This window comes from Carettochelys insculpta, chromosome 32 (genome assembly GCF_033958435.1).
Source record: "Carettochelys insculpta isolate YL-2023 chromosome 32, ASM3395843v1, whole genome shotgun sequence".
In the NCBI taxonomy this organism is placed as follows: Eukaryota; Metazoa; Chordata; order Testudines; family Carettochelyidae; genus Carettochelys; species Carettochelys insculpta.
Window position 1 is genome coordinate 6,216,679 of NC_134168.1, and position 17,279 is coordinate 6,233,957.

At 44.4% G+C, this 17,279-nt stretch overlaps 2 protein-coding genes across 2 annotated transcripts; one reads left to right on the forward strand and one right to left on the reverse strand.

Moving 5' to 3' along the window:
* Window positions 1-10,856: 10,856 nt before the first annotated feature.
* Window positions 10,857-11,792, forward strand: LOC142004730 (olfactory receptor 10C1-like). Its single transcript, XM_074982395.1, has one exon. It carries the CDS (start codon window positions 10,857-10,859, stop codon window positions 11,790-11,792), a length of 936 nt encoding a protein of 311 aa, XP_074838496.1.
* Window positions 11,793-15,826: 4,034 nt separating this feature from the next.
* On the reverse strand, window positions 15,827-16,762 carry LOC142004731 (olfactory receptor 10C1-like). Its single transcript, XM_074982396.1, has one exon. The coding sequence runs from the start codon at window positions 16,760-16,762 to the stop codon at window positions 15,827-15,829; it is 936 nt and encodes a 311-aa protein (XP_074838497.1).
* Window positions 16,763-17,279: the final 517 nt, after the last annotated feature.

A 17,279-nucleotide genomic window follows, 5' to 3' on the forward strand; every position in this document is an offset into this window, starting at 1 on the left:
GAGTTGTTAAAGGTGGAAAAGGATTCAAGTTATTATACAATAAAATTCAAAACATGAAAATATTTCATGAGTTATCTGGTTTCATTTAAAGTCATCAAGAAAAAATAATGTAGATAGATATCTTGGTAAATTTTATCAACAGCCTATAACACAAGGAGACATCTGTATTGAATACATGGACACATAAAAGGGCCGTGAGAAGTCATTGAATCAAGGTCCCTGCCCTCACAGCAGGACCTAGCTCCATCCTGACAGATTTTTATTAATCTAACCAACCTGCCAACCTTGAAAAGCGCCTCAAGGATTAAGCTCAGAAACGTGGGTTTACAAGGCCAATGCTTTAACCACATACCTCTCCCTCCCCTTACAGCTGAGATACCAGCTGGGAGGTATTAGGTAAAGAAGATGACTTTGGGATGTGAGATATTTCTCAGCAGCTCATCTGTATGAAGAGAAATTATCTGACTTTACGTATTATTTTTCTCAAGGCATTTTTCACCTCTTTGTTCCTGAAGCTGTAGATTACGGGGTTTAAGATTGCAATCCCAAAGCAGTAGATCAATGAAAACAACTTGTCTCCATTGAGGCCATAGCTGGATTTTGGGCGTGAGTAGATAATAACAGCCGTCCCATAGCACAACGTCAGAATGAGGTGTGGAGATGGTTCTGCGCCTGCTTTCAGCTGACCTAATTTTCAGGATGGTAGAGATAATACAGGCATAGGACGTCAAACTGAGCCACAAAGGCATCTGGAGTGCAAAAGCCACATCCACTAGGAACTGGATCTCAGCCCAGAAGATATTTGAGCGCACCAGGTTCAGCACCACCTGGATGTCACAGAAAATGTGGTTGATGGTGTTGGGACCACAGAAAGAAATTCCTCAGCCTCTCCTCAAAGGTCATGTGCTCCAGCCCCTTCATTATTTTTGTTGCAGGTCAATGGGAACATGAAGCTGTAACTCAAAGACTCGTTTCGTCCATGAGAGAAAAAGTAGAGGTTTTAGTCACCAAGAGCTTTGTGACGTAATTGTGCTTCAGGTGCCTCATTCCCACCTTCAGCTAACTCTGGTAGTCAAAAACACCTATGTTCACTTCCATTTCTTGGTGTCAACATTCCCCTAATACCTAAGCTATGTCTACATGAGAGGTTTTGCCTCTGCTTCCCCCTCACGCCTGCACCCGCTCCCACTGCTCTGCTTCTGCCGGACATCCCCCAAGTTGTCTTGGACCTGGCATGGTGGCTGATGGCAATAGACAACCTCCCCTGCCCCGCCCAGGCCTTCCTGCCATGCCAGCCCCTCTCCTCCCCACGTGCCCCCTGTTTCCCCTGACAAGGCTGATCCCACCAAACCTCCCACCTCCACACCTCCATGTAGTCCCAACCCCAACCCAGCCCCAATGGGGACCCTGAAACCACAGCTGGAGGGGATCCCATGGCAGACACCACACAGGGTCCACTCTCCCATGGGGTTGTGACTGCCCTACCCCTGCATTAGACTAATGTCCCCTCACTCCCTGTCCCAAGTCCACCACACTGTACATAATTAAAACTCCATACAAATTGTAAATAGTTTATTTCCCAACATTTATTTCCTACACCTTTTTTTCCCATGGTGATATAATAAGATGTAGGTGCCAGCTTCCATCGTCTGGCACAGGCTGGAGTCGTGGAACATGCACTCATTGAGTGTCCAGCTTGACCACCTGACATAAACATTGAGGAGCTGTCCTCGGTGCTTGACCAAGACCTGCAGCACTATGCAGTAGTGCCTCTGGCAACTGATGTAGTGGGCCATGCTGTGGCCTGGGGTATGGATGGGAATGTGGGTCCCACTGAAAGCTCTGAAGCAGTTCGGGAACCTCAGAGCAGCAAAGCCAACCACAGCCGTGTCCAACTCTGAGAAGCAGATGACCCTCCAGAGCAGGCATGTGTTGGTGGCCATCACTACTTCCACGGGGCAGAGAACAAACACACATTTGAGGGAGTGAGGGAGGGTCTCCCTGGGCCTCAGTGGGCCCAGACGGCCATCAGCCACCAGCCACCATGCCAGGTCCAAGACACTTTGGAGGATGTCTGGCAGGAGCAGGGCAGTGGGAGCAGGGGCAGGGGGTGAAGGCATGAGGGGGAAGCAGGGGCAAAACCGCTGGTGTAGACATAGCCTTGGTGTTTGGGGAATGTGGACACCGAGAAATGGCAGCGAACATAGGTGTTATTGACGACCAGATGGGATCCCCTGCCCTTCCCCATCCCCCATCCGTCCATGCTCTCTGGGCACCCACAATTCTCTGGGCGGCTCCCTGGCAGTAGGCCTGTGTGAAGAGGGGATGGCCTGGTTCCCCCAGGGATGGGCGTTCCCCAACCTAACCCCTTACACTCCCAATCCCACTCCCTGAAGGTCCCCCTTGGGTGGGACCCTCCCTCTCCATTTCTTCCCTGTGCAGGGCCTGCAACCTAATTATGTCTTACCTGCATGAGCATGCCCCCAGTGATGGACCTCTCCACATTGACCTGGAGCCTGATGGAGAGGTAGCTTCTGGGGTTGCAAGCTTCCATATGGCAGTGGTGACCCTCTTCTCCATGGTAGGGCAAGCTGCATCTGGGTGTCTTCCCTCCAGAGGGTGGGTAGAGCGAGGTGAAGATCTCCAGGTAGGTGTTCTTCCTCACGAAGCCACAGCTGGCCATCCCACGGCCCCATGACTAGGCAGACCCACCATTCAGAACTGGTGGTGTACCTCCAGATGCACCCGGTCAGCCATGGGGGGTGGGCATCGGTGGGGCCCTGAGGCACCGAGGACAAGCTCTTCAATCCTGGTGTCAGGTCTGTTCCATTGGAGGAGGAAGAGGATGGCTGTGATCAGGGTAATCAACAACTTGAGCACATGGGAGTGGGTCCAGCACACAAGTTCAGGGGCTGATGTGGTACCAAGGTTAAGTGGAAAGGTCAAACTCTCTCTGAGAAAGTGTGTCAGTCCTGCACTAGCTATACTGTCTTTCATGGAGGTAGGCAATCCCAGGACAGATGGGTGGGGGGGAGTCCTTTGAAAGGTGCACCTGGCTGGGTCTCCCAAAAGGGTTTGCCACCTATGCGACCCTGTCTAAAGTGGTTTCAGGCTCCCTTCTGTAGAGAGAGCGGCCAGGGTTTGTGGTTGTTCTCTACTGACATAGGAAAATGCTTTGTCAATCCACTTTAGGAGTGTGGACATCTTCTGTCGACAGAGGTTTTGTTGGAAGACCTCTTCCAATCGTAATTTCTGTTAACGGATCACTGTAGTGTAGACATAGCTACTATTTCAGAATAAGGTTTACTGATTCCAGGGATTCCCCAGAGAGTAGAAGCATTACTCTGGAATAATTTATTTTGGAATAATTACTCTGGAATAAGCCATTCAGGAATAACTTTGCTGTGTAGACATACCCCAAGAAACTGAAGTCCTGATGGGTTTTGGTAACCACCAAGGTTAGCTACAGGTAGGATTTAGGTACCTAAAGTGGAATTGAATCACTCAACTGGCTTGGTGAATCAAGTTGAAGTCTTCCTCACACAGAGGTCATGAGCCTTTGAGTTATGTCTTCATGTTCCCCTTGACTTGCCTAAAAAGGCCAGATTTTCAAAGGTGTTCACTTCATTTAAACTAGGTCAACATGGCAGAGCTATTTCACGATTCCTCAGTATCCCAGAATAGCTACTCCGGGTTTTTGACACATGCCCATTATTTCAAATTATTTTTCTGAAACAATGAGCATGCTCTTTTAGCATCCTTGTGGGCCTCATTGCAGGAGTAAGAGATATTTTGAAATAGTGCTTTATTTTGACATTGGATACTGTTTAGACAGGGCCAAATGCCGAAATAGCCTATTTTGAACAACATTTGAAATAAGCCACATAATTTCAAGTTTAGGCTCATCACCTCATAAATTATTTTGTTCATCTTTACAGTGCTACATGACTGCTGTTTTGCTTCTCATTTCAGGGAGCTCCCTTGTTGCCTAACGGATCTAGTAAGATGTTTAGGTAGCTGTGAACAGAAACTATTTTACCTGTTACGTTGTGATTGGTGAAGACAGAGTCTATTCTCCTGAGGTGGGAAAGGTGTCGTCAGCTCACCATTTTTTTTTCTGCTTCTTTCCAACTTGGAAGCAGACCCATCAGCAGATTGGTTAATTTTTCAAATTCGTCGGCCAATATTTAATAAATGGGTATTTCAAGTTGAGGTCCACGGCAAACTAGTACAGGCTGAACATTTCTAACCCAGAACTCTCCCGTCCAGCATCATTTGTAATCTGGCAGAAATGTAGGTAGCTGGACTACTGCTGTTTAGACAGCGCCAAATGCCAAAAGAAGCTATTTTGAACTACGTTTGAAATAAGCCACACAAGGCTGCGTTTCGGCTGTTGTTCAGACATCGCCTCGGTATCTTACTCTCCATCTGCTAATTTGGAATTAGGAATGTACGTATCTTGAAAAGTGTGAGCCTGGCTGCCTAAATCATTTTCAAAAATGGCATTTAAGCTTTTAAACACTTGGGTTACACCTACACCGGCAGCTTCTGTCGACAAAGGCCACTATTGACAGAGAAACCCCAGCAGAACTTCTGTCGACAGAGCATGTCTACTGTGGCAGACCCTTACCTGGAAGCTTCCGGAGCCTTCTAGAAGGACGGTATACTGGGTAGTGGGCCAATGAGTTTCTGCTCCCTTTCTAGGCCCAGGACCTCATTGGTCAGATGGGCCCTCTGCTCCCTATAAAAGGCTCCCCATCTGGTAGCACAGGGGAAGGTTTTGGAAGGCGCTCTGGAGGAGCAGAGCGACAAGGTACCACGAGGAAGAGGTGGGCGAAGTGGCCCAGGGTGAGGCTACTACTTTGGGGCAGAGGTGAAGGCCCTGATGGTTGCCACTTGTCCTCATAGGGACCCTGGGATGGAGTTCAGGGTAGAGGGCGGGTCTGGACTCCCCCCACCCTTCCCCAGAGGGATCACTGTACTGGAGCAGGCGTGGGCCTGCAAGGGGACTGGTGTTATCTTCCCCATACTGGTCTTGCCTATGATGAGGATGGCTCGCTAGGCAGAGGCCCCTGCCTTTGGAACGGCCTGGGCAAAAAAGGGGCCTCCATGAGTCTCTGAGGCAGCATAGAATGCCAGAAAGCGCAGGGACCCACAGGGGCTGACAACTGACTTTGTCACACTACACACAAAAGCAAATCGACAGCGCAGTCCACTCTGTCGCCAGAGAGAAGCCCGACTGCCCTGCCCTCTCTTGACAGAATGGCTGACTGGAAGCTCTGCCATCAGGGCTGCCCAGGGAACTGGAAGTCCTCTCTGTTGACAGAATACTGTCTACAGAGGCATCAGACATGATCAAGTAGAGGTATAACGCTGCCCGCTGAAAGGATGACTTTTGCTGACAAACTCTCAACAGAGTTCTTTGACTGCGTAGACACTCAGCAAGTTTTGTTGACAGAAGCCCAAGTAAATGTGGCCTTGGATTTGTTGAAATTTTTTTAGAATAATCTCTTTTCAGAAAATTGTACCCCTTATTAATTTGAAGCTGGTTGAGGAAACTGTGAATCTTCAACACAAATGTGAAGAGTGTTCTTTTGTATGGATGCAACACCTGGTTTGCGAAAAGGTCTTCAGATCACAAGCTACAGACATTCCTAAACAGATGCTTGAGTTACAGCCTTCAAATCAAATGGAAAGACTTGGTCACAACTGCGAAACTTTGGAACAGAGCAGGACAAGAACCACTTGACTTTCAAATCAAGAGAAGAAAGTGGGGATGGCTAGGCCTCACGCTCGGAAAACCATCCTGCAGTTTAATCCATCAAGCTCTCACCGAGAAGCACAAGGAAAACGTAAAAGAGGAGGACCTGGGACAACATGGAGAAGATCTACTGAGATTGATGAACTACAACTGGGGTGCTCCTGGAGTCAGTTAGAAGTTTTGTCTCCAGACAGAGTGAAGGCAGAGATTTATACGTGATCCATGCTCCACTGAGAGTACAAGGATTTAGGTCAAGTAAGTCAGGCAAATACATTCACCTTGAGAACAATGGGGCTTCTGTAAAAGAAGGACCAAATCCCAGGGTTTTGTTTTAGAATTTTTAGAATTTTCTGTTTGCCTGTATGAAGTTGCTTTCTCTCAAAAGCATCAAGGGCTCTGTTACTGTAGTTGTGGAGTAATGAGACAATTCTGGTGCTTCCCTTGGGTGAATATAGAAGTCATAATTAGCTGGAGGCACCTTACACCTGGAACAACCCTTCAGGACCTCGTATGGTTATGAAAAATGGAATTTGGAAATGTGCTCATGGATTCAGGAGCATAAGAGCCACCTGAACCTGTGTTCTGAAAACGCAAAGCCTTCAATGCTGTATTTTACTCTTTTGAGATAACTAGATGTTTGGCTGTCCCTGATTTCAAGGGGAGAAAGAGTATTCCCTTAAGGGTCATGTTATGGCTTCCTATAATGGGTCCTGAGAGGTATATAAAAATAAAAATAAGAACAAAGCAAGTCCTTGGGGCAAGTCTAGAACATATTAAATATTTTGGTTTCACCTGCAACTGAGTTCTTTTGCAATCCCATAGAGCAGATGGCTGTAGCATACAGAACAGGTGAAATATTTCTTGATTTATCATGATTACGTTTATTTCCTTTGGGTTCTTCCAAGTGAGCTGACTCACAATGATTCTTACAAAATCCGTCTTATTTCTTGAACTGAAACGGGCAGTTTTAAAGTCTCTTGAGCTGGTTTCTCTGCCTCTTAGTGTATAGCCATGAGTAACTTTTCTGCAGTTAATCAGAGAACAGCTTGATAATATTCTAATACAAAAATCTGGCATGAGAATATCCCCATTTGAGGAGGTGCAAACATTAGACATGGGAATGAACTGATTTTCAAAAAGCATTATCAAATTATTTTTATTTTTATTCATTCCTTATCAAAATGCAAACATCATTTTACCCTATCAAACTGCAACGTTTTACAATACTAAATTTAAACTTTCCATCATGTATTAATGAGGTACAACCATAATATTAGTCAATATAAAATTCTTCACAAAAGCAAAGCTGAGCTTTTGCCCCTTGTCTTGATTTGGGACGAAATGATATTTTGAAAAGTTAACGTTCATGCTTTTCCTACTTTGAGCTAACAGGTTTAAAAATATGGAACACATGTATACGTTGCTTGATTTTCATCTCACCTTTAATGGAATTACTCTGAAGGGACCACTTTGATTATAATTAGGTGACTATTTTCTTCAGAAGAAGATCTGATGAGATAAATGCAGAATTACCAGAGTTTTCCTTCTATTCTTCATAGGTGAAACATTGCTGATTTCAATGAGTTCTGCCAGGATAAACTTTGATATTGGTAGTTAAAGAGAGGCGGCCATGTTAGCTGGTAGTTTCTGAACTAACAAACCGTCCTGTGCCACCTTAGTGACTAAAAAAATTATGAGGTCATGAGCTTTGGTGGGTGAAACCTCCTTATTTATAAGAAAAATGGAGAGGAGCAAGAGATTTCAGTGTTTCTATGATAAGCTGAGGGGGAAAGGGTTACCTGCCACTAATAGGACTCGTTAATGATGCATATTAAGGAAGATGGGTCCCTTTCCTGTGAATACCAAAGGTGGGGAAGTTGTCCTGGTAATACATAAAACAGTTAAGGTCACTGTTCACGCCAAGGTTCAGCATGTGAAATTTGGATATGAATTCCAATTAACATCATCATCTGCATCTGATGAAGTGAGTCTGTGCTCACGAAAGCTCGTGCTCAAAACTTTTCTTTTAGTCTATAAGGTGCCACAGGACCCTTCGTTGCTGTTACAGATCCAGACAAACATGGCTACCCCTCCGATAATTAACATCATGATATCAGTAGTTGTTTGTGATCTCTTCAGTTTAAGGGAGTAAGGAAGCATATCCTAAATAACTGTAGATGAACCAAGTCACTGGAGAAAAGAGACTCTGCTTAGGTGCAGACTCTAAGGCCCTTCAGTCTGCAGCCCAGGTCTGTGGGGAACATCCAGTGTATAGACTTCACACGCCTCCATAATTCCAAACTGCTGAGGCCAACCTGGTCATTTGGCACAGGTCTGGAGCACTGAGTTCAGTTCTGGGCTGCCCCGTAGGGAAAGGATGCGGATGCAGTGGACTGGTTTCAGCAGAGAGCAACGAAAATGATTCGGGGCCTGGAGCACATGACCTATGAGGAGGAGGGATTTGGGTTTGTTTAGTTGGCAGAAAAGAAGAGTTAGGGGTGATTTCAAATCAGCCTCCAACTTCCTGCAGGGGAGTTCTAAAGAGGATGGAGAGAAGCTGTTCTCAGTAGTGGCAGAAGGTAGAACAAAGAGAAATGGTCTCAAGTTACAATGTAGGAGGTATAGGTTGGATGTGAGGAAACACTCTTTCCCAAGGAGGGTGGTGAAGCATTTTAATGTGTTACTGAGCAAGGTGGTGGAATCTCCATCCCGAGAGGTTATTAAGTCCTGGCTTGACAAAGTCCTGGCTGGGATGATTTAGTTAGAGTTAATCCTGCTTTGGGAGGGGGGCTTAACTCGATGACCTCCTGAGGGCTTTTCTACCTTAGGATTCTAGTATAAGCTCTTTGCATTATAGACAAGCCAATGGAGAAAAATATGGACCTAGGCTTCTTTACGATACTGTAATATTGGTGCCACTCAGTGGGTCCGGTGAAGTTTTTCTTAATATCACCAAGGTGAAAGATATCTGGAAAGGAAGGGATTAGAACATGTTTAATGTGGAGAAATGGGGATGGTTAGTGGTTAAACCAGTGGTTGCCAGCCTGGGGTCCAAGTAATACTGATGTTCTATGAGTGTATTTCTGGCTGCCCTTGAAAAACATGAAAGATATATAAAAAGAAAAGTGTGAAATAAATAGCAAAGTTATAATTGATTAGTATTTTCGAATGAAATATCTCCAAAAAATATAATTGATTGCTCTTGGAAAATCTATGTTGTGGCTTTCTTTTTCATTTATTTAAGCGTACACAATGTCCGGAGAAGAACAAAAAGCCTTGTGGCACCTTATAGACCAACAGATATTTTGGAGCATAAGCTTTTGTGGGTAAAGACCTGCTTCGTCAGATTGCCCACAAAAGCTTATGCTCCAAAATATCTGTTGGTCTATAAGGTGCCACAAGACTTCTTGTTGTTTTCGAAGCTGCAGGCTAACACAACTACCTCTCTGATAATGTCTAGAGGTGGCTTTGACAGGGTCCCCCAATGCTTTGGGGTATCATTGAGGGTCCATTAACTGTTGGAGAGGGAATGATTGAGGGCCCACAAAAGGCTTGGGGTGGTAGGGAGTCTGAACTAGTGAAAGATCAGGCACCACGGGTTAGACAGAGAGGGACACAAACCGAGGAGTGCGTAAACAAAGAGGTGAGAAAGTGAAAGGGGTATGGAATAACAGCAGTGAAGTCAAGAGACGAGAAGCAGCCCATCTCTGCAGCACAGTGAGGAAAGGAGCTCCCCTGGATGTTCCCATGTAGCTGGTTGGATTAGTCACACACTGAAAGACTGTTAGAATCACAGAATCATAGAATCCTATGGCGGGAAGGACGTCAGGAAGCCTTCTAAATCCAGCCCCATGCCTGAAGGAGGATGAACGCCAACAAAAGCATGCCAGGCAGGACTTTGTCAAGCCGAGACTTAAACACCTCTAGAGATAGAGATTCTGCCACCACTCTAGGTAACGCGTTCCAGTGCTTCACCACCCTCCTGGTGATACAGTTTTTTCCCAATATCCAACCTAGACCTCCCCCTTTCTTACTTGAGACCATTGCTCCTTGTTCTGCCATCCACCACTACTGAAAACAGCTTCTCCCCATCCTCTTTAGACCTTCCCCCACTTTCAGAAAGTTGAAGGCTGCTATCAAATCCCGCCTCACTGTTCTCTTCTGCAAACTAAATTAGCCCAAATCCCTCAGCGTCTCCTCATAGTTCATGTGATCTAGGCCCCTAATCATTCTGACTGACCTCCGATGGACTCGCTTCAATGCATCCCCATCCTTTTTATACTGTTAAGCAAGTCTAAGTTCTCAGTTGATATGTATTGGCTTAGGTTTCAGGATTATGCTTTTTGTGATGATATAATCTACTAATGCTTTCAGATATGTTAGTTTAAAATACGTGCTCCAAGAATCTAGACAGCACATTGTGATATTAAATGGCATGTTTAGGGTAGGTCTCCACAGCACAATTATTGCAAAATAACTATCCTAGCAGTTACACAATGCAACCACAATTTTAAAATAAATTTGGAATACTGTTTGACTTTTTTGATCAACTTTTTTTTTTGCAAGGAATAGTGCCTATTCTGAAATAAGCCATAAAGCGTCCAATCCCTCCATTTTGAAATAGGCTTTATGGGTGCAGAGGAGCTATTTTGAAATAGCATTTTTGTGTGTGGCAGTATTATTTCCAAATAGCTATTGTGGAATAAGGCTGCTGTGTAGACATCACCTCAGTCCCAATTCATATTGGATAGACAAAAGAATGCAGAGGTAGGAAATCAGTCATCCTGTGAAGTAACTGGAGATACACGTCTCCTAGAACTGGAAGGGACCTCAGGTTGTCATCTAGTCCAGTCCCCTGCCCTCTTGGCAGGACCAAGCACCTTCCCTGACATATATTTGTCCAATCCCTAAATGGCCTCCTTAAGGACTGAATTCACAACCCCAGGCCAATGCTCAAACCACTGAGCTATCCTTCCCACTACAATGGATAGATGGATAAATACATAGATTATGGTCAGTTTGAGTTGATTGAAAAAATGAACAACCAACAAATTTATCTTTTTGATTCTCAGGATGAACTATATTGAGAGAGAAAATGAGAAATAAGACATCTGTGACTGAATTTCTCCTACTGGGTTTCTCCGACCACACAAACGTGAATCTCATCCTGTTTGTTGTGTTTCTATTTGTTTACATCATCACGGTCCTGGGCAACATCCTACTCCTCATGGTAATATATATCGATCCGGCCCTTCACACCCCCATGTACTTCCTTCTCAGGAATTTGTCCTTCTTGGACCTCTGCTACTCCTCAGTCATTCTCCCCAAGATGCTGGCCAACCTCCTCTCAGACAATAAAACCATCTCCTTCGCCCAGTGTGCTGTGCAGATGTTTTTCTTTCTTTTCTTCGGCCTTACAGAGTGCTTCCTCCTCACCTCCATGGCCTATGACCGCTACAGCGCCATATGCAACCCACTGCGCTACACGGCCATCATGAACAAGAGGGTTTGTCTCCAGCTGACGGCTGGCTCATGGATTTGTGGCACACTGATGGCCATGGGGCAAACAAGCTCTCTCTTCACACTTCCTTTCTGTGGGTCCAACACCATCAACAACTTCTTCTGTGACATCCAGGCAGTGCTGAAGTTGGTGTGTGGGGACACCTTCTGGGTGGAGATCCAGATCTTTGTGTGTGCTGCTTTTGCCCTCTTCATGCCGTTGCTGCTGATCCTTATATCCTACATCTGTATCATCTCCGCCATCCTGAAAATTAGGTCGGCCAAAGGCAGGCGCAAAGCCTTCTCCACCTGCTCCTCACACCTCACTGTGGTGATTTTATGCGCTGGTTCTGCCCTTATCACGTATGCACGCCCCAAATCCACTTATGGTCAGGGGGAGGTCAAGGTGTTCTCACTGTTCTATTCTGTGGGGATTGCTTTCTTAAACCCCATTATCTACAGCTTTCGGAGCAAGGAGGTGAAAGGTGCCTTGAGAAAAGTAACACTTAAAATTTGTAAGGAGGAGAGATAATTTCCATTCAGTCAGATGAGCCTCTAAGATATATCTGTGCTCTGAAAGTCATTTTACTGGCTGGAATATCTCCTAAATGGCAGCTCAGAAGAGTTTTCCTTGTGTAATATAACGGTGCGTAAATCATCTGATTTTCGCATTTCTATGTTTATATTTCTTTTAATGTTTTCTTTGAAAAAACTAAATGAAGAGACCTTTCTCATATTTTTAAAAAATATGTTTTATTATTCAAGTGGTTTTACAGCCTTCAAAGTTGTTAGTATTTTTATAGAAACAAACAAAATAAAACATAATATAATGATGTACATTTACATTTCTTTTCTCCCACCTCCCTTATGCTGGCCTAAATCCTGAATATGTCACTTGAATGGAAAAGTACCCATGGTTGAACTACCTTCATTGAATTTCCCAGTTATTGTCTCAGAAAAAACCATGGATAGAAATGGGTGGGACTGAAAAGAACTCAAAACATTTGGGGTAATGAGATAGCTCTAAATTGACCATTACATTTCGTGCCACCAGTAGCCAGTTGTCTAACTAGTGGTTGAACCTCTCTCAGCTGGCACCCTTGGGACCTGACCAGTACCGCATGAGAGAATTTGTAGGACCGTGGGAGGTCAGTATTGTCTTGCACATTACCAACACTTCCACTAGTTACTGGGCTCTTGGAAGATATTTAAGGGTTAATTACAGCCAAATACAAGCACAGAACACTGAGAACCAGGACTGGTGTCTGGAAACAAACTTTATGGGACTGTGGGAAAATTGGCCACACCCAAGATAGTGGCTGTCCAGCTAAGTAAAATCATGCCAGATTGCAAACTTTCTGGACAGGAGAGGTCTGTGTTAGAAAGGCTCAGCCTGTAGCAGTTGGACGCAGACCTCAGCTTGAAATCCCCATTCATTAAGTATTGGCCCATGAATTTTAAAAATTGACCAATCAGATGATGGCTCTACTTCCAACTTGGATAGATGCAGAAAAAAAATGGTGAGATGACCATACGTTCCCACCCCAGGAGAATAGAATCTGTCTTCTCCAATCCCAATGGAACAGGTGAAATAGTTCTGTTCGCAGCTATGTAAACATCGTAATAGATCCATTCATAGCAAGGGAGCTCCCTGAAATGAGAAGCAAAACAGAAGGCATGTAGCACTTCAACAATTTACAAAATAATTTCTTAGGTGATGAGCTTTTGAGGGCCAAAGAAAAGAAAGAAAAACATCTGCACAACACACTGGCCAAAGGAGATGGTTTTATTGTTTGAGAGCAGGTACATATGCAGATTCCTTTGCTCAAGTGGGGAACCCATGGATATATTTGCGTTGCTTGTGATAAAATGACATTATTGTCAGCCACAGGACTAGGTGTTTCGGCCATTTGGGCCGGTGTCATTTCGATCCGCTCTTTTGAAGTGCCGCCGCACGTCTTTGAAAAGAGAGCATTCACAGGGCTCCGAGCTCTCTCTCAAAGGAAGGGAGGCAGGAAATGCCGCGGCCGGGGTCTCATGGTCGACAAGCTGAATAGACCTTGTCAGCTCTGGCCCTCCCTTTTACTGGGACCCCACTCTTTAAATATCCCTCTGAAACCAACACCCCCTCCAACTCATGCATCTGATGAAGTGGTTCTTTGCTTATGCTGTTAGTCTATAAGGTGCCACAGGACTTCTTGTCGTTCTCGAAGACAGAGACTAACATGGCCACCTCTCTGATACTGATGCTTTTAGGTTCTCATGCTGTTCTTTCTATCCGCGCATAAAGACCCAGCAGAGTTTGATTCACTTTCAGTCCCCCTTCTCTCACTCCTTCTCATTTCACAGAGAGGTAGCCGTGTTAGTACGAATCTTCATAAAACAACAACAACAACAAGACAAATAGCCAAGAAACACTTGAAAGACTAAGAAAATATTTTATTAGCTGATGAGCTTTCATGAGACAGACCCAGTTCTTCAGATCTGGAAATAGTGCTGAAAGGGAACTAGCATGATGAATATTTAAGAAAGAATTAGAAAAAAAGTGCAATGAAATCTGACAAATTAGCTGGGAATATCAAAGATGGGGAAGCTGTCTCTGTAATATCATAGAATCATACAATGTTAGAACAACAGAGCTGAAAAAGACCTAAAAAAACATCGAGTCCAGCCCCCTGCTCTCAGCAGGACCAAACCCATCAGATAAGGACAGTCAGGGCTTTGTCAAGGTGAGGCTTAAACACCTCCAGGGATGGAGACTCCACTACTTCCCTGGGTAGACCATTCCAATGCTTCACCACCCTCCTAATGAAAAAGTTTTTCCTAATGTTCAACCTGGATCTTCCCAACCACAACTTGAGACCATTGTTCCGTGTTCTGCCACCCGTGACCACTGAGAACAGCCTCTCTCCAGCTTCTTTGCAACCTCCCTTCAGTAAGTTGAAGGCTGTTATCAAGTCCCCCCTCAGTCTTGTAAGACATGTAAGATAATTGCTATCTCTATTATGGACAACAGGTAAAGTGTGGAATTTGAGAATAAGTTCTCGTTGAAATGTCTCCCTTTCTAATCTTGTGATGAAGTCTGTTTCTTGGAGGCTGCAAAATCTCAGGTCTTTAATACTCTGGACTGCCCTGTTGAAATGCCCGCTGACAGGTTTATGTGTCTTCGGATTCCTAATGTCTGCTTTTTATCCACTGAGTCTTCGGAGAAGTGATTGTCCAGTCTGTCCAATATACGTGGCAGAGGAGCTTTGCTGACAAATGATGGTATATATAAGATTAGTGAAGGAAGAGCAAGATGAGTAACTTGGAGAGTTCAGTCCAGTGATGGTGGCTTCCGAGTAAATACGAGGGTAAAGCTGGCAATGGGATTTGGTGCAAAGAAAAGTTCCAGGATGAGTATTTCTTTGGAATGACCTGTGGTCGCAAGTGAGACTTTTCCTGAGGTTTGGTGGTGTCTGTAGGAGAGAACAGGCCTCTCACCCAAAGCCTCTCAGAGTATAACATCGTGTTCCAGTATAGGTTATAGGTTGTTGATAAGGCGCTGGAGGTGTTTGAGTTCGGAGCTGTGTTATTGACCTTTTTGGGCCTATTTAGAAGTAGGTGGTTTGAAGCCCAAGAACGATAAGAATAGAACACCACCACTATCTCCAGATCCGAAGAAGTGGGTCTGCCCCACAAGTCTCATCACCTAATAAATTATTTGGTTAATCTTTAAAGTGCTACATGATTGTGCTTTTGCTTCTTATTTCAGGGAGATCCCTCGCTACCCAAGGGATCTTGTAAGATGCTTAGGTAGCTGTGAACACACACTATTTTACCTGTTCCATTGTGATTGGTGAAGAGAGGTTCTATTCTCCTGAGGTGGGAAAGGTGTTGTTCATTTACCGTTTATTGTTTGCTTCTTTCAAAGTTGGAAGTGGAGCCATCAGCAAATTGGTTAATTTTCAAATTCATGGTCCATTATTTAACAACTGGGGATTTAAACCAGATGTCCAGGTCAACCCAGTACAGGCTGGACTTTTCTAATCCAAAACTCGTCCGTCCAGCATCATTAGGAATCTGGCATGATTTCAGCTGGCTGAACTTCTACTTATGTGGCCATCACACCCATTTTTATCTGCAGTTTTTCTGAGAAGCTCTGTGGGAAATTCACTAAAGGATATTCAACTATGGGCACTTTTCCATACAACGGAGATGTTCAGGAATTAAACTAAGTGAAATAAAGGGAGGTGGGAGAAAAGAAACGTAAATGCATATTGTTCTCTTATGTTATAGTTTGCTTGTTCCTCTGAAAATATTAGCAATTTTGAAGGCTGGAAGAGCATCTGAATGATAATTAAATAATAAATTAAATGCAAGAAAGGCCTCATTTATTTTATTTTCAGGCAACTTTAAAGCAAGCAGAAACATAGAAATACAAAACTCAGATCATTTACACACCATTATATTACACCAGGAAAAAATTCCAATGGCAGCTGAGCTGCCACTTAGGAGATATTCCTGTCAGCAGAATGACTTTTGGAGAAAAGGTATTTCTTAGAGGCTCATCTGACTAAAAGGAAATTATCTCTCTTCCTTAAAAATGTTTAGTCTTACTTTTTTCAAGGCACGTTTCACCTCCTTGTTCCGAAAGCTGTAGATAATGGGGTTTAAGAAAGCAATCCCCACGGAATAGAACAGGGAAAACACCTTGACCTCCCCCTGACCATAAGTGGATTTGGGGCGTGCGTAAGTGATAAGGGCAGAACCAGCGCACAAAATCACCACAGTGAGGTGTGAGGAGCAGGTGGAGAAGGCTTTGCGCCTGCCTTTGGCCGACCTAATTTTCAGGATGGCGGAGATGATATAGATGTAGGAGATGAGGATCAGCAGCAACGGCATGAAGAGGGCAAAAGCAGCCCCCATGATGATCTGGGTCTCCACCCAGAAGGTGTCCCCACACACCAGCTTCAGCACCCCCTGGATGTCACAGAAAATGTGGTTGATGGTGTTGGACCCACAGAAAGGAAGAGTGAAGACAGAGCTTGTGTGCCCCACAGCCACCAGAGTGCCACAGATCCATGAACTCCCGGTCAGCTGGAGACAAACCTTCTTGTTCATGATGGCCGTGTAGTGCAGTGGGGTGCATATGGCGCTGTAGCGGTCATAGGCCATGGAGGTGAGGAGGAAGCACTCTGTAAGGCCGAAGAAAAGAAAGAAAAACATCTGCACAGCACACTGGGCGAAGGAGATGGTTTTATTGTCTGAGAGGAGGTTGGCCCGCATCTTGGGGAGAATGACTGAGGAGTAGCAGAGGTCCAAGAAGGACAAGTTCCTGAGGAAAAAGTACATGGGGGTGTGAAGGGCCGGATCGATATATATTACCATGAGGAGTAGGATGTTGCCTAGAACTGTGATGATATAAACGAATAGAAATACCACAAACAGGATGAGATTCACATCTATGTGGTCGGAGAAACCCAATATGAGAAATTCAGTCACGGACGTCTTATTTCTCATTTTGTCCCTCAGTGCATTTTATCCTGAAACTGAGAGAAGAACTTGTTAGTATGACTTTAAAAAAAGTCACATAAAAATGATAGATAGATAGACAGATACGGTGTATGAGGATAGATAGATATATAGATAGTTACGGTGTATGGGGATAGATAGATAGATCTATCGCCATCCTCTTTCGAGTCAGCATTTTATGAAGCTGAAGGCTTCAGTCAAGTTGCCACTCACTCTTCTTTGCTGAAAAGCAAATTAGCCCAAATCCTTCAGCTTCTCCTCATTGTTTAATTTCATGCAGGGTGTGTCTACACTTGCATTCCTCTTTCAAAAGAGGTATGCAAATGAGGTATAAATTTACATATCTGGCACCTCATTTGCATATTCTAATTTAGAAAGCGCTTCTTTGGAGAGAAGAAAGCCACTGCAGACGTTGCTCTTTTGAAAATAAACCCATCTGTGGAAGAATCCTTCTTCCCATTAAATAAAAGGGAAGAAGGATTCTTTCGAAGATGGGTTTACTTTG

What these genes read in the sequence shown, in the direction of transcription:
- LOC142004731 (XM_074982396.1), bottom strand. Translation starts at nt 16,762, where the DNA reads ATGAGAAATAAGACGTCCGTGACTGAATTTCTCATATTGGGTTTCTCC.
- LOC142004730 (XM_074982395.1), top strand. Translation starts at nt 10,857, where the DNA reads ATGAGAAATAAGACATCTGTGACTGAATTTCTCCTACTGGGTTTCTCC.